At 37.3% G+C, this 24,771-nt stretch overlaps 1 protein-coding gene across 34 annotated transcripts in view; it reads right to left on the bottom strand.

Annotated features, from left to right (window-relative positions):
• Window positions 1–365: 365 nt before the first annotated feature.
• The window catches only part of PLEKHA5 (pleckstrin homology domain containing A5), a 231,116-nt gene continuing 206,710 nt past the window's right edge, over window positions 366–24,771 (bottom strand). For 14 of the 34 annotated variants that reach the window (XM_023643201.2, XM_023643202.2, XM_070270991.1 and 11 more), the window contains 11 exons: window positions 23,968–24,079; window positions 22,855–22,901; window positions 21,874–22,062; window positions 20,996–21,113; window positions 13,783–13,901; window positions 9,929–10,138; window positions 8,843–8,983; window positions 8,239–8,363; window positions 5,736–5,881; window positions 3,533–3,638; window positions 366–1,231 (listed from right to left, as the gene is read on the bottom strand). In XM_023643201.2, the coding sequence (XP_023498969.1) occupies window positions 3,544–3,638; window positions 5,736–5,881; window positions 8,239–8,363; window positions 8,843–8,983; window positions 9,929–10,138; window positions 13,783–13,901; window positions 20,996–21,113; window positions 21,874–22,062; window positions 22,855–22,901; window positions 23,968–24,079 (1,302 nt within the window). In that variant the 3' untranslated portion in view covers window positions 366–1,231; window positions 3,533–3,543. The remainder of the gene's footprint in view (window positions 1,232–3,532; window positions 3,639–5,735; window positions 5,882–8,238; window positions 8,364–8,842; window positions 8,984–9,928; window positions 10,139–13,782; window positions 13,902–20,995; window positions 21,114–21,873; window positions 22,063–22,854; window positions 22,902–23,967; window positions 24,080–24,771) is intronic. The other 20 variants (XM_023643203.2, XM_070270993.1, XM_070270995.1 and 17 more) reach the window with 4 other exon arrangements.

Here is a 24,771-nt window from a genome sequence, read left to right as displayed (position 1 = left end):
GCGAGACTGCAGATGCTGGAAGCCGCTTTCTACAACACGGAAACAAAGAGAAATAGGCGTAGAAGACTTCACACAACGAAATTTGCCCAGCCGTGCTGAGCTGATGGCCTTAGAGAAAAAGTCAGAAAAACTTTATTCTGGTCCAAATTCTGTCATTAACTGTAACGTGATTGTGGCCAGGTCAATTTATCTCTCGGAGCGTCAAGTCCCTTAACTTTGACATGGGAGAGCGGGACCGGGTGACAGGAAAGGTCCTTTTATGATGCTGTCAATAAGATTAACAGACGACTTTTTCACCTAGAAGTCTCTTTAAGTCTCAGACTTTCCATTTTAGATAGAAAGAGCAAAAATTCTAACACGAGTGATTTAAGAACATCAACATTTATTTAACATGATAAAAAAGAAATGAGATATGAACATTTGCATTTAAACAGTAGTAAGTAGCCTTTAATACTTACATTACATGTGCTCATTGTATAATATATACACAATGAACATAATTACATTTGTACATAAACTAAGTACTGGATTTGAAAACTTGCTTATTGCTGTACACATCTATTCCAATGAAGGAGAAGCCCAGTGCTTCAAAATACCTACATTTTAAATTGTTTTTTAAGAAACAGTAAGCGTAACATTTGTGTTTAAGCCGACAAGAGTATGGCAGTAACTGCTGACATTGCAATCTGACTGAGAAATAATTATAGCAGAAAACGGGACATACTTCACTTAGCAATAATAAAATGGCACATTTTAAATATATATATAAAATTTTTACAAATCAAGTGTGAAACAAAGCATTGCAGGAGCCAAAATGGGAAGGAAAAAAAAAAGGAAACAAGCTTTGTTGGAAATAATAACTAAATTATGTACTGAAAAGCAAAAAGAAATATAAATCCACCTCGACTTCAGAAACATCAAAATCTGGAAATCAGTAACTGAGTAAGCACTGGCTGTAGACCGCACATTAAAAGCACCTTTACTTATGTGCTCTGAAATCATAGCAGCAAGCTGGCGTCAGAATAATAACCTTGAGATTATGGAGTGCACATATGGGCCGTTAAAGCTGTTTTGGAATAAACATTTTCCAGAAGTGATAAAACGATGCTCTGTGGCCAAAAGCATCAGAACTATGAATTTCATAGATTAAAAATATACTGTACAATATCTTCTCACATTGCCGAAGGTCCATGTCCTCAGCTCTGAATGGTTTCAACAGAAGTCAGTGTAGCTGAAAAATAACGAGAGGGACAATTACTTTGACACCTGCAAAGAGAATGAATGACCATTTCCTAAAGTAATTTGGGGGACCTTGTCTCTAACAATAGAATTGACAAGCATGGCCATGAAAATCTGAAAACAGAACACAATTAAAGGACATTTTCTCTTCATTTCCATAAGGTTGATTCACAAAGCAAAGAAACGTAATGCAATTAAATAGCAATTCAGAATTTAAAAAAGTGCCCCAAATTGTGGCTGAATCCAAAAGATCAACAAATGAGTAAAGATCTGCTAACTTCACTAAACTATGTTGTAAAATACTGAGCTGCCTACATAGTGATGTCGTTTGTAAAACTTTCCTAAGTTTCCTGCCAAAACTACCAGCTCAGAGAGATGACATAGACACAGTGAGAAGATATCAAATAATACAAGTTTGAGCACCACTAGTTGTTTGTGCTGGCTGCACGCCAAAAGGCTTGAAAATATCCGGCAATAACTGTACCTCATTCCAGTGTGTAAGGCCACTGGCTCCTGGAATGAGAGTAAACAAAACAAAATCTAATAATAACAACTTAAGGAACCTGGAAATGTGCTCGAGTGTTAACTATGAACATTCTTTATTATCAGTATGGTCTGTGTACACTGAATTGTAACCTGTTTATTGAACCAAAAGCTAACGAGAGTGGCTCTGAATGTACACTTATCCACTAAGACAGACAGAAGCCATCGGTCAACTCCTTGCACAGGAGGAATCCAACAAGCACAGTGTTTATCACTCTTTTTTTTTTTTTTTTGAGGAAGGTTAGCCCTGTGCTAACTGCTGCCAATCCTTTTTTTTTTTTTTTTTTTGCTGAGGAAGACCAGCCCTGAGCTAACATCCGTACCCATCTTCCTCTACTTTATATATGGGACGCCTACCACTGCATGGCTTTTGCCAAGATGTGCCACGTCTGCACCCGGGATCTGAGCCGGCGAACCCCAGGATGCCGAGAAGCAGAACGTGTGCACCTAACCATTGCGCCACTGGGCTGGCCCTAATGTTTATCACTCTTATGTCTGGTGTAATTCTGTCACTAGTGGCAACTGTCACTTCTGAATGGACTAAGTTAAAAGTTTAAATACATGAGTGACAAAGGCAAGACATGGGTAAGACTCTAACAAATAGGTGGTTTTCAACTCCAAAAAGGACATCAATCCTGCATGGATACCCACGGACAGCAAAGGCCTCTTCCAGGCTCCCAGTGGACATAATCTCGAATAAAAGTTACAAATACGACAAGACAGTTAAACATAAACCCTTCTGGATGAATAAGAGGACAGAGATTGTAACTGCTACAAAAAGGTGCGACTAGAAGTAGATTCTAGAAAATAAGCACTACTGGATAAACTTAGTCAAATTAACGTTTGTACTCATTTGAGAATCTAAAAATCAAAGAATACATTAGTAATAATGCGTGTAACGTCTGTGTTTTCGCTGCTTATGACTGTTTAACAGAAATCAGTGGTGAGCCCAAGGCGCCAAATATCACTAGATCTTGTAGATACTGAGGGAAAACATGCAGAAAATGGCATAAAATGCTCACACCATACCTCACAGCTTTTCTGAAAAGTAAAAAACGTGTATAGCTATAAGTACAAAAGCACAGGGAAAATTTAGCAACTGTCTATAACGTTTCAAAGCAAGACCTTAGGAAATTATTCTCAGTTCTAAAACTGTGGCCTAAGGAGCACTGTTCAAGAAAGGCTCCCTCCTTCTCCTTGTACCCACCCACGGCTTTTTCAGCAGCTACTTCCCTGACTTAAAAAAAATTAATTATTTAGAAATAATTTCTGTACATCTTAAAGATTTTAATATTCCATCTAGTGACTATACCATAAACGTTTCTTTGTCCTGTAAAATAATTAACAAACTCCCAATGCGGTAGATATGTCACGCTCATGGTAAAACACATTACTCAATCAACACGTAATGACTTAACCAGAATTCTCCGATCCAACGATGGAAAGGGACGTTAAGTGGGAGCACAGCTGCAAAGCACCGTGAGGCTTGTCTTGGCACAGGCCGTACCCTCTGCATTCCGCTGTTTTTACGGATGATGAAATAAGAGACAGAGAAAACGCTGTCACGGAGCAAATCCCTGGAAGGGCTAATGTTGGAAATCTGAGTTACTGCCCAGGGTTCAAAGACACGGCCTACTTGCTCTGCCAACTACCCCTAATGCGTAGTCCAGAATTAATCTCAGTTTTTCTTCACTAAAACAACAAATGAGTAAAAAACAGGGAAGCACAAATGCAAAGGGAAACAACGTACTTTTTCTGAGACTACACACACATGAAATGGGATCCTTCTGTGAGCTGCGGCTGAGTGGATGGAACTGGTGATGCCGAGGACTCAGGAGACGGGGGCAGACTTTTCACTGAAACACACCAAGAAAATGCGAGAAGGGAAAAACCTTTAGGACACATTTGGAGAAGGAAATTCTGATGCTGTGCCACAAAATAAGAACGTGTTTTGAGAAGGAATTAATAGTTGTATCTGGATTCTGTTCTTTCCTTTTTTAAACATTTTATTTTTTCTTTTTCTCCCCAAAGCCCCCTAGTACATGGTTGTGTATATATTGTGGGTCCTTCTTGCTGTGGTAATCAGGACGCCGCCTCAGCATGGCCTGATGAGCGGTGCCATGTCCGCGCCCAGGATCCGAACTGGCAAAATTCTGAGCTGCCAAAGCAGAACGAGTGAACTTAACCGCTCGGCCATGGGGCCAGCCCCCAGGATTCTGTTATTTTCTAATCTGGCAATTGACTATTCAGTATGAAATATCTCTTGAAGACTCTTTAAAAATTTGTCTTCCTGGTACACCTTAAACTTATACAATGTTATATATCAATTATATTTCAATAAAACTGAAAATTAAAATAATAATTTTTTTTTTTGCTTTAAGGTTAATTTTCGAGTGTCTGTCAGTGAATCACTTCTGTTTGGTCTCACTTTTAAAAGCTTTTCTACTTCTATGCAGCTAAATATTACAGACTGTTAAATGTTGTGGTTTTTGGGGCCAGCCTAGTGGTGTAGCGGTTAAGTTCACGTGCTCTGCTTCGGTGGCGCAGGGTTTGCTGGTTTAGATCCCTGGTGTGGACTTATGCATTGCTTATCAAGCCACACTGTGGTAGGCGTCCCAAATATAAAATCGAGGAAGATGGGCATGGATGTTAGCCCAGGGCCAATCTTCCTTGGCAAAAAGAGGAGGATTGGTGGTGTACGTTAGCTCAGAGCTGATCTTCCTCAAAAAAAAAAAAACGAAAAAAAAAGTTGTGGTTTTAATACACCCACATACCACTTTACCCAGACCTGCCATACCAATAACCAAAAGTGGTCAGTGACAATTAAAAAAAAAAAAAAAGGTGAGAATTTGTGTGCACACTGCCTTATAAGCGAAAGGCAAAGGAAAAAATGCTTAACATTGGTTACAAGGGAACATGACTGATGATATAAATTTGCATGTTATATGTGTATACAGTACAGAAAATGCTCTGCCAGAACCCCATGCTCTTCCCAAGAAGAACAGTCCCGAACACAGCTATCGGCCACACAATGACGTTTCAGTCAATCAGAGACCGCACGTACGACGGGCGTCCCATCAGATTAGTACCACATAGCCTGGGTGTGTAGGAGGCTATACCATTTGGTTTTGCATAAGTACACTCTGTGATGTTCGCACAACAATGAAATTGCCTAACAACGCATTTCTTAGAACATACCCTCGTCGTTAAGTGACACCTGACTGTAATTGAATTTCATTCTGCAAAAGGTTGGGGGGGCCATGGGGAGAGGAACGATTACTAAGAATGGTTTTTTGCTTATGGACTATGAGAAGCAAAGCTGATAATATGCACTCTTGGTATGATCCCTCATTCCTCCCCCTGGCCAAAAATCATAAAGAGAGGAAAAAAAGATGTGTGAAGAGTCCAAAAACTATGACAGAAGAATAGCATAGATAATTTAATTTTTTTAACATGCTATGGATCACGATCTTCTATCAAAGAAAAACCCAGATGTGGATTATAGTCGGGGCTAGAGCAAGCCAAGCCATTCTACCAGTTGAGATAATATATTAAGTCCTCCACAGTTTCCAAACTGGCAGGAAACAAAGTGTTCACAAACCTGTGAACACTCTGAGAATCCAGCCTCAGAGAAACAGGTCAAATTTCCAAGTGCTGAAAGATCTTCTAATCAGAAAAAAGTTACAGTAGTATTAAGGTTAAGATGAAAAAAAGAAAAAAAGAAGGAACTGATCCCCAAGCCAGGCCAGACCGTGTGGACCTAGCTGGCGAGGCAGGGTCCCTTCCCTCCTTTGTCCAGCTGCATCCCTGAAGGTGCACGTGGGAAGGCAAGGGCTGATGCATCTGCAGTCACAGTACTTAGGCGGCTCTCTTGATAGAAGCGCCACATGGGAAATCAACTCAGGGTTCAGAGGAAGCACCAGTGGGAAAATGATGAGATGTACCGTATGTACCTGCCATTGCTTGATTTCCTCTAGAAGCCTCAGGAGACCCGTCATAAGAAATAGCAGTTTCTTCCTGCTCAGGAATATCATCTTTTGTATCTTCTTCAGGGTGGCCTTCCGCTTTATGATTTGTGATCTGTGTCTCATCCTGAGGGCTAATGAAAACAGATTGATGTTTTAAAATTTGTTGTTATAGAATGCAATTAAGTTTTTTCTTCCAATTTATTGTTACAAAAATTTTTAGCCATATGGAAAAGATGCCACCATCTATATTTAGTTTGTAATTAATCTCTTTTCTGCTTTTCCCCCTTTTTTACGGAAATTTCAAACATAAAAAAAATTAGAGCAGGGGCCGGCCCCGTGTCCGAGTGGTTAAGTTCTCGCATTCCGCTGTGGCAGCCCAGGGTTTTGCTGGTTCAGATTCTGGGCTTGGACATGGCACCGCTCATCAGGCCACACTGAGGCGGCATCCCACATGCCACAACTAGAAGGACCCACAACTAAAGATATACAACTATCTACCGGGGGGCTTCGGGGAGAAAAAGGAAAAATAAAATCTTAAAAAAAAAAAAAATTAGAACAAATAATATATGAAACCTGTCACTCAACTTTAATAATTATCCACATTTCACCAATCTTGTTTCATCTAAAGCCCCAGTTCCCTATTCTCCAAATTATTTTAGAGCAGACTCCTGACATATCATTCAATACCTCAGTCTGCATTTACAATACCTTAATATCATCAAATTTCCAGTCAGTGCTCAAATTTTCCTGATTGCTTCATAGTATCATTTTAGAGTTATCTGTTTGAATCGGGATCCAAAGTCTGTACGTTGTATTTGCCCAACAAGTCTCTTAAATTTTACTTTAACCTAAAAGACCCCACCCTACACCCCCTTTTATTTTTTGCCACTTATTTGTGAAAGCACCTGGTTTATTTGTCCTATATTCTGGATTTTGACGAATGTATCTCTCATATTTTTTACTAACTGATATAATTTCGAGGCTTGATTGAATTCAGGTTTTTGGGGGAAGGTGGGCAAGTGATACTTCGTTAGGTGGGGGTCACGCACTATCGAATTAACAGGCTGTCTCAGTGACTTGAATTAACAAAAGAGTAGAGATCTTTTTCTTATCAGCTATTGCCAAATATTTTTCAAATTCAATCTTGCTATTCACTGAAGAGAGAAAAGCATTCCTAACAACATCAAAACACAGTATTTGTCTTTTCCAGCTCTGGTAATTTTTTTTTGTGAGGACGGTTGGCCCTGAGCTAACATCTGTTGCCAATCTTCCTCTTTTTCCTTGAGGAAGATGGTCCCTGAGCTAACACCTGTGCCAGTCTTCCTCTGTGTTGTATGTGGGATGCCGCCACAGCATGGCTTGATGAGTGGTGTGTAGGTCTCCACCTGGGATCTGAACCAGTGAACCCTGGGCCACTGAAGTGCATGAACTTAATCACTATGCCACTGGGCTAGCCTCTGGAAATTGTTTTTTAATGGAGGATGAGATTAAGGATATAGACTTAAGAAGGCTAGTTAAATACAGCTAAAAAATTAATAGCAAATCACTGCAATTTTTGGAGCATTTCTCAGACAACTTACACTTATGATCAATGTCTATCATTAGGTAGGCAACAGTGGGGTGGTTACTTTGTTACAGCTTATGTACCGTTGGCATTTTTTTTTTTTTTTTTACAGGTATTACAGAATACTTCCTAGGTGCTAAGGACAGTGTTAATATTTTCTTATTTAAGCATTACAGCACATTTGTGAGACAGATAACTATTATTATCCCCATTTTTACAAGTGAGGAGGCTGGAGCTTAGGAAGGTTATGTAAACTGCTCAAGATCCTACAGCTCCTAAGTAGCTAAGATGAGACTGGGATCCAAGACTTATTGACTCTGAAGTTCAACATTTTTTTTTTTTTTTTTTAAAGATTGGCACCTGAGCTAACATCTGTTGCCAATCTTCTTCTTTTCTTTTTCTTCTTCTTCTCCCCAAAGGCTCCCAGTACACAGTTGAATGTTCTGGTTTCAGGTCCTTCTTTTTTGAGGAAGATTAGCCCTGAACTAACTGCTGCCAATCCCCCTCTTTTTGCTGAGGAAGACTGGCCCTGAGCTAACATCCATGCCCATCTTCCTCTACTTTCTATGTGGGACGCCTACCACAGCATGGTGTGCCAAGTGGTGCCATGTCCGCACCTGGGACGCGAACCAGTGAACCCCAGGCCACCCAAGCAGAACGTGCGCATTTAATTGCTGCGCCACTGGGCTGGCCCCAGGTTGCAGGTCCTTCTAGTTGTGGCATGTGGGGCTCTGCCATGGCATGGCCTGATGAGCAGTGCTAGGTCTGTGCCCAGGATCCAAACCAGTGAGAACTCAGGCTACTGAAGTGGAGTGTGTGCAAACTTAACCACTTGGCCACAGGGCTGGCCCCTGAAGTTCACCATATTTAAGCAGTTATACAATTTTGTGAATAATTCCTTTGTCCATTTTCCCTAATTATTACCTGTAAGAAACATCCTCAGGCATTTTTTCTTTGTTTCTTTCTTTATCCACCACTTCTTCAGAATTTACTCCATTTGGTTCAGGTTTGAAAAGTGTTTCATAAAAAGCGTTTTCAGTTTTTTGAGACTACAGAATAAGAAAAATTTGCAAAGCATTCTTACTACATTTAATATTTATTAGTAACCTAAAATAATTCAAAAATAAAAATTTATTAAAAAATTATACCCTGTCAAATATTTACTGAAATATAAATTTAGATTCAAATATATTAAAAATATGAACATTCTTTACTCCTAGGATACAAAAAGCTATCTGCCCAAAGGGATAATGCACTTTGCTAATAGCTAGCTGCTTTGGGACACAAGATTCTTTAACCAGCTTAACAGTAATTTATTCCAGTGTTGATTGACCATGTTTTAAATTTCTGATTAACCCATTTTTTTGACATGGCTGAATACATCAACTTAAAAGGAAACCTATCATTTCACTTCGAGCTATGGCCTCTGTGACGCGATGAAACATAACTTTATTTTCAATCTTACCACTTGATCTCATCTTCAAAAATCTACCCCTTTGGAATATCTGTCCTGAAATAATCTCTCTACCTCTTTGCTGAAATCCGCATTTGGAGGCTCAGTTTCTTTTAGTCGAACAATTTCTGCTGCAGGAGCTTCATCATCTGGCTTCACATTATTTTCTTTAATAACAGTGTCCACTTCCTTAATGTTATCATCCCTCCTTCGAGTCTGTCCAAAAGACATACAGCATTTTTAGATTCATACGATGAAGCCATGTATAGTTTTTAGATAACACCTGTTAATTTTGGAAAAAAAAAAAAGCCCAGAAACCTGGATCTTCACTCACACAGTTTCCTTATGAAAATCAAAAGAAATTTATACATGTATGTGTATATATATACTAGTATGCCACACACTTTTTCTTCTCATCTCTTTTATTTTAACCATCCGTTTTGTAATCTGCAGGATGGAGAGTTATTCAACTGTTAATCTGTTGAATCTCCAGGAGCAGTGCCTGCTCTTGATTGACGGAAAGAGGACTTCTGTGAAGACAGTGAAGCCCTTTCAGCTGATGCATGCTTACTCACAGGCATAGACCAGACAGAAGCCACTGAAAAAGTTCACTAGTCTCTGTATTTACAAATTGCGGTAACAAACAAATAAGAAGAAATGGAATGGTGTCACATCACAAGGCTCAAGGTGAGATGTGATGAGCAGTAGACTTAGAACTTTGACTTAGAAGCTCTCTCCTCCTACAATTTAGGTCATGTTAAATTAGGACACAGAGCAATATACATTTTATTGGGAGGGGAATTGGGGAATGTCTTGGTGACCTGCATGGCATTTAACATTTGCTGAAAGCACTTTTATCTTCTTAGTCTCTCTGTGAAGTAGATGCGGCAGACTGTATCATTATGCTACTTAGAGTAGAGATGAAGTCTATAACTGGTCCAACGGCATCCAACAAGTAATATAGCTCTGGTTTTTTGAACCTAGGGCTAATTCCACTTTACTAACCTGTCTTAGCTTATTATTATAAGAGTTAAAAAATACAAAATAGTTGTATATATTGTAGACATCTACAACCCATCAATCATATAACTCGATGATTCTAAGAGTCAAGTGACAGTAGATGTACACACAGGAATGATGGAAAGCAATTGATATACCTACCTGGGCAACCCTGAATGGATGGTCCCTCGCACTTGAAGGACTCTGTAAGGGTGACGGGTCTAAAGCACCAATGATGTTTAGTCCCTTTTTCTTTTCCCTTAAGCATGCTTGCTGGTGTCTCCTGATTCTTTCCATCTGCTCTTCCACAGTCATCCGAGGTCGACTAGTTTCGGCCAAACAGAGCTGTTCCACTGCACTCCTTGGTCTTTCCTTCAAATTAAAAACAACACACGATCACACACATACAGTCACTTCTGAAAAGGATTTTGGAAGAAAAAATGTGAAATGCATTTCTTTTGTTTCCAAAATCAAAAGTGGAGGTTTTGAATGTCCTTTTGCTGACACCAGAAAGGCGAATTATTTTATCCTTAAATGGTAATTAGTGATGCCTGGTCAACGACGCAAAGAAAGAGAAAGAGGGGAGGGAGGAGGGAAAGAGGAGGAATTTCATGATGGTATTTTCTTGCTTGGAAAAAAAAAAAAAAAAAAAAGGTCTGGCAGCTCTGCAGTGAACCCACCCCATGGCTCAGAAACGGGAAATCGTATAAAACTCAAACCAGGAGAAAATAGGGGGCACAGTGTCTAAATATGAAGGATTTCTTTTATTTTAATGAAAATATAAGGTTTTAAGTCACATATTTACTGTGAAAAGACTAATAGAAAAAATATCCTTAGTTTATGATCAATAGAAAAACTATGAAAGTATCTATTTTCCATATGTCACTTATATTTGAAAACTTTTTACACATACGGCTCATTTTTATGGTTTACGGAAAGGTTTAAAAATATTGGTCAGGGGCCGGCCTGGTGGCACAGCAGTTAAGTTCCCACATTCCACTTTGGCGGCCTGGGGTTCGCCGGTTCAGATCCCGGGTGCAGACATGGCACCGCTTGGCAAGCCATGCTGTGGTAGGCATCCCACATATAAAGTAGAGGAAGATGGGCACGGATGTTAGCTCAGGGCCAGTCTTCCTCAGCAAAAAGAGGAGGATTGGCAGCAGCTAGCTCAGGCCTAATCTTCCTCAAAAAAATAAAATATAAAAAATATTGGTAACGAGCTGGGCCTGTGGCTGACTAGTTAAGTTTGCGCGCTCAGCTCCTGCAGCTCAGGGTTTCGCTGGTTCAGATCCTGGGCATGGACCTGGCACCACTCATCAAGCCATGCCGAGGCGGCATCCCACATAGCACAACCAGAAGGACTTACAACTAGAATATACAACTATGTACTGGGGGCCTTTGGGGAGAAGATGAAGAAGAAGAAAAAAGAAGATTGGCAACAGATGTTAGCTCAGGTACCAATCTTTAAAAAGAAAAAGGCCACATTAAACAATTAATTCTTATGTGTCATTTTCTTACTAAAGATATAAAACAGTATTGGTATAAGACCCCAAATAAATACTTCAACCATTAGTCATAGGCAAATTTTAGCTTATTTCATAAAACAGAAATTTAGGGCCACCCCAGTGGTGCAGCGGTTAAGTTCGCATGTTCTACTTCTCGGCAGCCTGGGGTTCACCGATTCGGATCCCGGGTGCGGACATGGCACTGCTTGGCAAGCCATGCTGTGGTAGGCATCCCATATATAAAGCAGAGGAAGATGGGCATGGATGTTAGCTCAGGGCCAGTCTTCCTCACCAAAAAGAGGAGGATTGGCAGTAGTTTGCTCAGGGCTAATCTTCCTCAAAAAAAAAAAACAAAAACCCAAAACCTAGACATTTAAAAGACTAAATGTACTAGGATTTATAGAGTGGAATCCTTAGGTTTCCATGTGTCCTTTGGTCTGAACTGACTGAGACACGGGTGGAGTTGCGGGAGTTGCTGAAAGAACCCAGGGCAGAGGTAAGTATTTCTGTGACGAAGCGTATGTCAGGCTAGTGGATAAAATTCTTTTGTCTCCACTACAATCTGAAAAACATCTGCAGGGCAGGAGCTGCAAACTATTTTCTGCTATGCAGAAGAACTTTTTTTTTTGAGGAAGATTAGCCCTGAGCTAACTGCTGCCAATCCTCCTCTTTTTGCTGAGGAAGACTGGCCCTGAGCTAACATCCATGCCCATCTTCCTCTGCTTTATATGTGGGATGCCTACCACAGCACTGCTTGACAAGTGGTGCCATGTCTACACCGAGGATCTAAACCGGCGAACCCTGGGCCGACAAAGTGGAATGCACGCATTCAACCACTGCACCACCGGGCCGGCCCCCAGGAGAACTATATTAAAGAGCTCAAGCGGAAACTAAAAGGAAAAGGAAAAATGAAATGATGATGATTGTCAATTATTTGTAAAATAAAACGCATTTGCTTTTGCAAAAAAAAAAAAAAAGTAAATTCTAGATATGGATTGGGAAGGTAGCCACTTCAGCACCCTTTCCTTTTACTTTTAGTAACAACAAACGTGTATTCTTCCTGGTTTTCCTATGTTTATGCAAAAATGTCACACTGCAACTTCCAAATTATCATAGTGTACACTCTATTCTTTTAAATGCAAGATATTATTCATTTTTAGACCTTTTCTCCAATATGATAACTGGAAAAGTGTATCTCACTGAGGTTTTAGTTAGTATTTAAAAAATTATTATTACGGTTGAACAATTTTCACACATTTGTACTGTTACATATTTTCCATTAAAACAAACCCTTAAAAATAACCGATTTATATTCATTCCTCATATATTAAGAAACATGTCTGTTATATTGCCAATATTTCCTTCTGGCGCTGGTACTGAGGATAAAGGGCTTTCCCATACCATCATAATACAACTATAGTCTTCTATCCTTTCCCTGCCATATTTGGTTATGCAGAAGTCTTTCTTCTAGTAGTTAAGATAGTTATTAAAAAAAGATACTTATAGAATGATATAAATCCACTAATAGCTTTCTGCTTGATCTCATTATGCATTTTCTTCGTTTTTTTCTCTTGATCTATTTTAACACTGTAATTTCCAAAGAAAACACCCTTTCAATCTGTAAAACTGCCTAACTCTATGAACAGAACGATGACCACTGATGCTAATACTGACACATAGCTACTCATTATTTTTATTCTACAATAATTCCTTTTATAGGTCTTTATTATTTAGTACTAATTGAAAATACTTTATTTCTTAAATACAAATTTGCCAGATTTTTGGGCATCTACTTTGTAGCTGTACTTTAATATCTTTCAAGAACAAACATAAATCTTATCATTTGTAGTACCTTTCTTATAGCATTTTCTTATAGATTAAAATGATCTCATATCAAATAAGTAGATTTACGAAGGATAAAAAGTAAAAGTTCCTTTGCAGCCAAAATTTCCAGAGCCTACTTGGTGAAAGGGAGTTAAGTACCCAGAGAATCTTCCCAAGAAGACCAAGGATAGACTGGTTTTAAGCCAGTTTGAATTAAACAGATCTCAGATGAAAACTGTGAAATTTAGGATTTATTTCCCAGTCTCAATTCAGATTTCTCAGAGCAACCAGAGGATTGCCAAATTCCAAATCCACCGCAGCTGAAAGGCTATGCGTGGAAACCCACTAACTTGGAACACCATAAGACACGTCTATCACGCTCATCAAGGAAATTCTTGGAGGTGTCAAGGGATGTAACACAGGGTGGCTATCTGAGAGCAGTTTCCACAAACTGTGGACTCCGACCCCACGTCAAGGCTGATCAAAGGAAACCTAGATTAGGTACTGAGTAGGTCTGTTCTCTGAGGTGCTAATTCCCTGAATCTAATGTTTTAAAAAATAAGATAATTAAGCCTTTCTTAGAGTATGTAAAAAAATATTTGACAGAATACTAAACATGGAAACATATATAAGAAAGCAACAAACAGGTTTGAGAATCCTTCTAGAAACTAATTCCTAGTTAAATACCGTTCTTGTATCCATCATCTTCTTAGTTTTCCTTAAAGTTACATATGAGGCTATTGTCGAAGATTCGGGCGTTGGTGATTTTGTCCTTGGAGGGACTACTCCAACAGGAAAGTGGGGACCTAAAAATTAAAACAGCAGTAAGTTCTACAAACATCTCTCACACAACTTGGCTTTCTTTTCACACAGTCAATTTCTGAGGCTTTGAAAATTAGAAGGCAAATTTATTGTCTGAATAGACCAGGGGAAAATAGTTCCATTAGTTATTCCACCTAATAGGTCAGCCAAGGATACTACCAGACAAATTTAGGGTTAGATTTTAGAAATGAAATTCTATAGATGGACAGATGACAGAAAAAATTAATTATAAAATTTGGTATACTTACTGGGTCATATATCCTTACAATAACTCAGTAAAGAAAAGAAGGTAAGGGAAGTTCAGTATATGGGTTAATTCACTTCCTTGAGTCCATACAGCTCATCAGCAGCGTGGCTGCAGCTTCTGCTTTAGCCCTCTTTCCACTGCTGCTCTGCTTTCTCATGAAGCATTCACAACATTTTCAGAGGCTGGAAGTACCTTAACTGAATCCTCTCACGTATCACAGATTGGGAAAGTTACGGCCCAGAAGGGTTAAGTGATTTACCTAAATACCCTCAATTTCCAGCTGGTCTCCTTCAACCACACTCTACTGCCTTAATGAAGAATCCACTAACAATAGTTAACTAGAGGGAATCATTGTTACTTTCTCTTTTGTACTTTTAAAAGTTTCTAAAATGAACACACACCACTTTTATAAATAGATCCACCCACACAGATACAGAAAGTCATTAACACAACAACGAAATCTAACAGTAAGTTAACATATAAAATGTATGCATTTATACCGTAGACATCTTGTATAAGCAGAATGTACACACTATTGTCCACTGAGGACATCAGTAAAAGAACAAATTACTAAAATCTCAACGGTTTGCTTAAAAAAAATTCATTCTTGTTAGGCTGACTTATTGAAAAATGGTAGATCAATTATTCAGGGCCCCTTTAGGTTTATAAACCAAACAATCAGCAGTTCGAATAAGTTTTAATATTATTTATGAACTCTATATTATAGAGTTACATATTTGAGAATGTGAAGAGCTGAATTCACACACAATACAGGTAATTTTGCAATTCAAACAAAGTAAAGGCCTCTATTACGCCAGTTAGTGGTCCATTTTTAAAAGCCCTACTTTATGTCATGTGGTACAAAATAAATTATACCATAATTGACCTGTGTACTTCAGACAATTTATTTAGATGAGAGCTTATAAGTTAAAAAAAACCCAAAAACCCCAAATTTTAAAAGCTGCATAACTTCAAGTAAGAATTCAAATCTGATTGGAGAACATATTTCAGATGATATATTTTATGAGTAAATACATGCATTGGCAGAACAAATGATTATCTACTTCTTTACTTTTTTCAATTCAATTCAATACCTATCGATGAGTCAAAATCACTATACACAATCACTTATTAAATAATTTCTACATTTTGTAAACTTGACCTGTTGCATTTATCCCATCATGGGGCAGGATGGTCATAAGACTGTGTAGGAACCAGAAAAAAGAATGCAATAGGATATGTGAAATCAAAGAATAAAACACAGTCCTTATCTTACATATGCTTTAAACACTTTGCCCACAGGATCAGAAATGTTATACATGTGATAAATGGCAACTCTCTTCCATCCCCTGCTCAAGGGGGCAGACGCTACAGTAAACCAGTGCTGTTGGCTCAGACGCAGTCTGGAGAGATCTGAGTTTTTAAAAAAGCTGCAAAGTTCTAATTTTTAAATGTTAGCAACCAACAATGCTTTTGAGTTAAAAAAAAAAAGAAATCATAGGGGCCGGTCCCATGGCCGAGTGGTTAAATTCGTGTGCTCCACTTTGGCAGCCCAGGGTCTCACTGGTTTGGATCCTGGGCGCAGACATGGCACCGCTCATCAAGCCATGCTGAAGTGGGCATGCCACATAGCACAACCAGAGGCGCTCACAATTGGATTATACAACTATGTACTGGGGGGCTTTGCGGAGAAGAATAAGAAAAAAAAAGAAGATTGGCAACAGATGTTAGCTCAGGTGCCAATCTTTAAAAAAAAAAAAAATCATAGATCAAACTTATTTATAAATATTCATGTAAAAATCTGAAATAAATCATTATCAAATACAATCTACTAGCACATTAAAGGAAAAATACACCACAACTGAGGTTTATACTAGGAATGCAAATGGATGGTTTAATATTACGAAATCTACTAATTGTAGCTCAAAATATTAATATATATAAAAAAGAGAAAAATACGATCATTAGGAAAGGCATCTAATAAAATTCAGTATCCTTTCATGAAAAAGAAACACTTCACTAAAATAAGAATAAACGACAACTAGAAGGACCCACAACTAAAAAATATATACAACTATGTACTGGGGGGCTTTGGGGAGAAGAAGGAAAAATTAAATTGAAAAAAAAAAGAAGAATAAACAGATACTTCCATAATATGACAAAACGTAGATATCCCAAACCAAAGCCAGGATCATGATCAATGGGAAAAATTTAAAAGCATTCTTGCTAAAGTCAACAACAGAATTAGGATGCCCACTAAGCTCCTCTATTTCTTAATAATACTGCGGAGCTACTGGATCCAGAGAAGGAAGAGGCTTAGAATTTAGGAAGGAAAAAGGATAGTTATAATTATGACATAACTGTATATCTGGAAAATCCAAGTAAAACAACTAAAATACTACTAAGAAAAGTTCAATTCAAAAAGGTAAGGTCAGTCTTAACTTTAGCCATTCCGGTTTGTGTATGGTGGTATCTCATTGTGGTTTTCATTTACATTTTTCTATGACCAAAAAGACTGAGCTCCTCTTCATAGGCTTATTTGCTATGTGACTATATTCTTTTGAAAAGTGTCTATTCGCATGTTGTATACTCCCTGACTTTTATATCTTGGCCCTGTGTTACGTATTCACCAACAAGAAACGAGAACAAAGATCTGGCTTGTGGGCCGTTGGTTGTAACAACTTAAACCTCTGCTTCAAGTTTCTCCCACTCATGGCTGTATGCCTGATATTTCATGAACTGCTACACCACCCAAATTTTCACTTATCACCTACTACATAATTGCTGATTGGACAAATGAAAAAGATTTACTTTTTAAAATTGTTTTTTTTAATTAAATAGAGCATATAAATGAATAAGTACAAAATATGTGCAAGTATAAAGAAAAATGACCGGGATAAAGAAATATCATCACTTTTAGTAGCCTTTTCTCAACCTTCTCTAAACCTCTCTCCTCAGAGGTAGTAACTGTTGAATTACATGTTTATCTTTCCTCTGCTTTTCTTTATAGTTTTGTAATATTTGAATTCCTAAAAAATATACTATTTTCCTTTTGCCTATTTTAGACTTTTATATACATGGAATTATATATTATGTATCTTTCTGCAACTTGATGTTTTCACTCAACATTAGGCTTAATTTTTTAATAGACTTAAGTTTTAGGCGTGTTTGTAAACACTGTATAGCCATGTTTTTAATTTTAATCCAGTTTGACAATCTTTTTCTTTCGAGTGAAGCATTTAGTCCAATTATATTTGTTGTAGTTATGGATATATTTAGGTGCATTTCTACCAACTTAGTTTTTGCTTTGCATTTTTCCCACTTCTTCCATTTTTTTTCCTCTTTCTTCTTTTGGATTACTTTTGTTTGCCTCCTTACTGGTTTGGAAGGTATGCACAGTCTATTTTTTTTCTTTATCTGATACCCTAACATGCATACGTAACCTATTAAACTCTAACCAGGGTCATCATCATTCTCTGGAAGAATATAAGGACCTTAGAACATGTTAATGCCAACAGACCTCTTGTTTTATATGCTACTGTTACCAAACGTTTTAGTTCTAGGCCTCTTAGAGCTTCCGTATCTGATCAATTTCCTTCTACTTGAAGTATTACAGAACGCTCTTAAATGACGGTCAGTAAGCGGCAAATTCACCCAGTTTTTGTCTTTACCACCCATCGCAAGTTTTTACCAAGGCAAAAGGTATACTGAAGGGTACAGATATTAGGTGTACAACTGGTGAGGTCTGACAAATGCATATGCCTGTGCAATTATCTCAGTCAAGATAAAGTCCCTCTCTATCACCCCACTCAGTCCCATTCCAGTCAATCTCACTCTTCTGCCAAAGGCAACTCTTTTCCTGCTGTCTATCACCGATAGACCAGTTTTACCTATTCTCACACTTTATATAAAGAAATCTAAACTATGTCTCCTTTGTGTTAGGCTTCTTTCACTCAACATAATTTTTTTCATGTTTATCCATGTTTTTGATATTCATACATGTACACCTGTCAATAGTTTTTTTTTTTTAATTGCTGAGGAGTATTCTAGTATATGAAGATATCACAATTTGTTTACCCATACTCTTGTTGACAGACATATAGGTTGCTTCCAGTTTTTGTCTATTATGAATTAAAGCTACTATAAAAATACTTGTATGAGTCTTTTTAAGGAATTATGTTTTCATTTTCCTTAGGTAAATATATAGGAGTACGATTGCTGGATATGATAATTGCATGTTTAACTTTATAAGAAACTGCCAAACTGTCGTTCTATTCTATTACTACCATAAGAACTGCGTGTGAGTTCCAATTGTTCCATGCCCTAACCAACACTTAGTAGTCAGTGTTATTTTTTTAAGATTGGCACCTGAGCTGACATCTGTTGCTAATCTTTTTTTTTTTTCCCTTCTCCTTCTTCTCCCCAAAGCCCCCCAGCACATAGTTGTATATTAGTGTAGGTCCTTTCGGTTCTGCTGTGTGGGACACCACCTCAGCATGGCTCGATGAGTGGTGCTGGATCAGCACCCGGGATGTGAACCACTGAAAACCCCTGGGCTGCAGAAGTGGAGCACGTGAACTTAACCACTTGGCCATGGGGCTGGCCCCAGTTAGTCTTTTAAATATAGCCTTTCTAGGAGGTGTGAACTGTGAGTTTAATTTGCATTAAAACTGCATTTTTTTTTAATGATAAATCAGCTGTAAACTCTCTGGATATCTGTATATCTTATTTGTTAAGTGTCCAAGTCTTTTGCCTACATTTTCTTGGGCTGTTTGTCTTTATTATTGATTTGCAAGAATTGTTTATATATTCTAGATACAAGGCCTTTGTCAGATAGATATATTGGTAACATTTTCTCCCCTTCTGATGGGCAGAAGTTCTACATTTTGATGAAATCCAATTAACCAGTTTCACTGAGAGTACAGCGCTCAGAAGGTCCCAGCTTTAACTGAGGGGGTCTCTTACCAGACTCCTTATTTGTTCAGGCTCTGAGCTTTGTCATGTCACAAGGCAAAAGCTGGCTTAGGGCTCCACTTACCTGTTTGGATCCCTTCTGCTGTGGACTAAATTGTGTCCTAAAATTCACGTTGAAGCTTTAACCCTTGAACGTAACTGTATTGGTGATAGGGTCTATATGGAGGTAATTAAGCTTAAATGGGATCATAAGGGTTATAATCCGATAGGATTAGTGTCCTTATAAAAAGAGACACCAGGGAGCTTACATGTGATCTCTTTCTCTTTGCTCACACTCAGAGGAAAAGGCATGTGAAGGTGCAGCAAGGAGCAGCCATCCGCAAGCTGGGAAGACAGTCCTTACCTGAAACCAAACCCTGCCGGACCTTGATCCGGGATTTCTGGCCTCCAGAACTGTGAGAACACATTTCTGTTGTTTCAGCCACTCAGCCTGTGGTATTTTGTTACGGCAGCCTAAACAGACTAATGTGCCACCCTGCACATAATCTTTGGCCTGAGCATTCCTTTCTTTACTTTTGCTCAACTTGTTGAAGCTTCTCAAAAAATTTAAAAGTATATTAACAAGCAATTGTAGTCACTTTTTGTGGGAGGAGTGGCCAGGGCATGTAGTTAGCTGTATTGCCAAAAACATTTACTTTTGTTTGCATTCTGATATTTCCTGTATATTTATAATAATATGCACCAATATGATACAGACTAAGACTATGACTGTTTAACTTACATCTGTGTATGAAAAGATAAAGTTTTAATAAAGTCTTTCAATGAGGAGATGTAATGATTTGAATGAGAAGGAGACAGATGTATAAATATTAAGTTTTCAAGATGGTAGTATTTTTCTAATTAAAAAAACCCCGACATTAGAAGACCTAGAAAAATATTCCTATCTTGGAAGAAGCTATGTAAACAATGACCATTTAATGTTTCTCAAACTTTACTTCGTGATCCTTTAGCAGATTATAAAAAAACGTCTAGTGGGTTATAGATCAGTAACTATTTTTCTGCAAAAATTTACATTTGCCATATTTGCTTTAGTTTTGTACAAGTATGTACACATACATGTACAGACATATACACAAACACACTTTTTTTGTGAAACATTTGAATGTAAGTTGTGGATACTTTTCTAAGTGTTTCAGAATTCACACAACACATTCTCCTACATAACTACGATATCACTTATTAGATAATGTCTAGAACATATTTAAATTTCCATAATGGTCCCAAGAATGTCTTTAGAGCCTTTTCTTTTAAACCATGATCCAATCAAGCTTCGAGCACTGCACTGTATCTGGCCTTTTCTATCTTTTTAATCCTAAATAGTTGCCCTTCTACCCCTTTTCTTTACAACACTGAAGAATGACCAGCATTAAAAAAAACAAAAAGTCAGAGTACACACAGTAAGGCTAAGTATTATTTCATGGAATTTATTTGTATCATATAAATTGTATGAAAATTTGTTTCAGTCCTTAATTGTTTATGTACAATTTTGAAATAGAAAAAAACAAAAAATAAAAAATCTCAGGAAATGGAAAGCTTTTCAAGTTGGGCATAAACATTTCTCAGTAAAACCTAACTGGAACTGATATGAAGCTTTTTAGTCTTTATCCCACTTAGACTGAATATTCCAGAAATATTAATATATTTAAAAAGGGGTTGCTGCCTCCTAACTAGCTGAGATGGTTTATGGCTCGTGATATTTTCCTAATATCTGAAAACTGAATTCAGAAATTTATCGGATTCCAAAGGTTTCACATAAGGGATTGTGGACTTATACAGGTACTAGGTCAAAAAGTAAAGCGAAGTTACTGCTAAAATGTCTGAAAAACATAGGAGGTAAAATATATCTCAAATGCTGACCTTTAACTGAAGTTTCCATTTCTGAAACAGGTTCTGATTTTTCTTCCCCATTAGACTCATCAACTTCTGCCACAGTTGTTAGCTCTGGCTCACTCTTGTAGAGTCTATAATCTGGACCCTTGAAAGGAAAGTACACCATTAGAAAAAAATTGCTACGAGTTTCTTTTAAAATGTTTACCTCTGAAGACTCAAATCAAACTCTACAAATTAAAAGCCCTCAGTCAGCTATCTTGGATATAACACAATTAATAAGTATGTTATAACTAAGGTTGGGAAAAAAGAATTCTAACCAGTAAAACTTTTGGTTTTAAAATTAATTATATCATATTAACCCAATAAGCCCTATTCCTTTTTTCCTTATCCTTTTCTCCTTGCTTATTACATTTCACATTTATTGGCTTAACCTCAAACCTCTTATTTCCAGTTTTCATGGGTAATGTCTCTCCTTGGCAATGTCCACATCCTCTAATAGTTTTCCTTGGCTGAACTGCCCACATCCTAACCTTTTTATCATTCCTAGTAACAATCTTTTTCTTTCTCGCTTCTTGCTGATCTAAAGATATCATTTTGCCTCTAACATCTTGAAACGGTATATTTAAGGTATGGCCCCTTAAACACATGCAAAGTAACCACTTTATGAAAATACTTATGAAAAATATGAAATTATGAACTATTATTAAAATTGTGAAAATATTTAAAAATGAGAATGGTAAAACCCAAACAGGAACAACACAAATGATAATGTTATCTGTAAACAAAAAAAAGCAGTGGCTAAAAGTGGTGTTAGAATAAAAAAAAAAAGTTTGAGTGAAAAATCCATTTTCAAAAAGGAGAGGGCATGTATGACTGATCATTCTGTGGCTACTGCAGCCACTTACACAGTGAGATCCATTTCTTGGATATCCTTGAACTTGATGAATCTTCTTTTCTTCAGGCAGATGGACTGGGCCCCTGCTATAACAGAGCAAGGAGCTGCTGTCACTGGGCAGAGAGGGGATTATGGGAAGCTGCTCTGTAAAGTCATAGGACCGAGGAAGTGGAGGACGAGGTGGGACTACTTCCTCTTCCTAAAGATTGTAGAACAGTCACCTTATTTAGACAAGCATATTGAATGAAGTGTATCTAAATTCTTTGCAACGGTAAGTTAACTGAAATTCGCTTTAAGATAATTAAAGAGACACTGCCAAGCCAAAAGTCTCATATTGAAAAGAAAAACCGAAAAGGTTAAAATGTTTTTGATAGCCGATAAGTGGGTTTTAAATATGGTCTCTAATTTTTTCCTGCAACACAGGTTAGCTTTATACTGAAGCTGAACATCAGAACAGACGTATGAAACTACTGTGTTTCATTTTAAAAAACAGAGGAAAAGGGTTAATTAAAAAATCTCACTCCATATTTTTTTGGTAATTTTTAAGAGAATAAAATAAACATTTCTTTTTGATTGGCTTTTATACAGATTTCAAGACCATAGATGCTTTCAATTAGGTTGACAGTATCTCTTTGTAGTGGTAATTTCTTTATGGCATACATGATACACAGCCAACTTATCTATCAATCATCCCATACATTTTAAGAAGCATAAGAAACAATGATAAATATTCAAATCACTTAGATTAGAAAAAGTATGACAATGTTAACATTCTAACATAGATGAAAAGTAGTGATTCAATTTTTTTGCATTACGAAAAGGGAAGAAAAATCACATTTGTTAGAAGTACCAAATTACTGAACCAGTGAAATTTCAAGATTAAAACAGGTCAAACACATTCAGACAACATTTTGTTATGAGCAAAGACAATTCTAATTCATGTTTTAAACATTTAAAATAATTGATAGTTAGACAAACAATCCAAACTTACCTCATTTTTGTACTTGACTGTCGAGAAAGGCTTTGGTCCTGCCATACCTATCAAAGAAATTATAAAACATAACTACTTGTACTAAACATATCTTTCTAAATCTACAGAAAAAAGGGAATAATTTCATTCCACTTAATGAAGACTTCAGTTTTTAATCCTTCATTTACTAATGTTTTCACAATTTAAGACCAAAATTGGAGCCATCCTGGTGGTGCAGCAGTTAAGTTCCTGTGCTCCCCTTCAGCGGCTTGGGGTTCACCGGTTCAGATCCTGGGCAGGGACATATGCACCACTTATCGAGCCGTGCTGTGGCAGGCGTCCCACATATAAAATAGAGGAAGATGGGCATGGATGTTAGCTCATGACCCATCTTCCTCAGCAAAAAGAGGAGGACTGAAGTGGCAGATGTTAGCTCAGGGCTAATCTTCCTCAAAAAACAAAACAGAGCAAAACAAATTAAAATATCTAGTTTAAACAAGAGTATTGGGAAAAGGGTTTTCTCAGACATTACTGGTGTAAGCACACTTTGATATAATCTTTTAGGAGAGTAATTTGGTGGTACTTATCAAAATGGACAACGTGGGCTCACTTTCCACTTCTGGAACCCAGAAGCACCAGCATATGTGTTTAATTATACATACAACAATGTTCATTACAGCATTATGACAGAAACAAACAAACAAACCAAAAACCTGGAAACAATCTACATGCTCAGCAACACAGAAATGGATAAATTGTAGTTCATCTACACAATGGATTCTTAGGCAGCTATGATGTTGTATTGTTAAGGAGAAAAAGACAAATTGTTGAAAAATAGGTACAGTATAATTCCATTTTCTGTTGTGGGAAAAAAACCTCCTAAAATCAAAACACCACGTATGTTTTTAATTACACACACAAAACGAAGATTTATTTTTGTGTAAGCGTAGTTGGCAAAACTTGTGCTTTTTACTTTACAAATTTGTGTAATGATTCAATATTACAAAGGAGAGTGGCCTGTTTTCTGATGTCAAAATCCACTAAAATAAAAAAAGAAACCCGATTCTACGTGTCATTCCATTTAGATATACTATTATGGTCAATTACCAAGAATAAAATACAAAGCTACTTGACCTGTTTCTGTGGTGCCTCTCTGCTGCTTGTGTTTACTCAGTCCTTCCGTGACATCTTGAATTCTCCAAAGTTCTTTCTGAATCTGTGCACGCTGAATTCCTGCTGATTCAGTCTATTAGTAAAAATGGATAGACCAGATGCAGGGGAAAAATCATTAAATGAAGTTATGTCTCCTACTAATTATACATTTAAAAAAATGAGAATTACAGTGGATTAAGTTTTGGGAATATTTAATATGATCTATGTGACTCTCCCAATTTTGCAACTTCAGTGGTAAAGATAAAAGATAAAGCAGAGAAAGAAAAAAATTAATTTTTCAGACTTAAGCACACTATTTCTTATCTCTTCAATAAGCTTTGCCTTCTACTATTTACGGTCCCAGGAAGGAATACTGATCAGAGGGCCTAAAAATGGAAAAGAAAACCAAAAAGATAACAGAACAAAGCAGAAACCCACAAACCCCAAATTAAAAAATCATATATTTTAGGGGGAGAAAAAAGAAATGGAAAGTATACCAGCTTCTTATGGTCTAGAATACAATGAGACATGACAAAAAAGAAATTAAAAGGACAATTAACAAAATATATTTAGAGGAATTTTAACTGAGAGTTAAATAAATGTTATTTGCGGGACAAATTTTCAATTTCGGAATCTAGAATCTAGATTTTGGAACCTGCCATTTTTATTCTATCCTAAGCTATACCTACTTTCTTACTTCTAACACCCCATTTCATGCCCTCAGGCTAAATACTATAACTGAAACTTAAATAAGATCATATTGATTTTCTGTAAGATTCTAATAGA

This window comes from Equus caballus, chromosome 6 (genome assembly GCF_041296265.1).
Source record: "Equus caballus isolate H_3958 breed thoroughbred chromosome 6, TB-T2T, whole genome shotgun sequence".
In the NCBI taxonomy this organism is placed as follows: domain Eukaryota; kingdom Metazoa; phylum Chordata; class Mammalia; order Perissodactyla; family Equidae; genus Equus; species Equus caballus.
The sequence above is the reverse complement of the archived record's forward strand: the minus strand, read 5'-3'. Positions and strand labels throughout refer to the sequence as shown.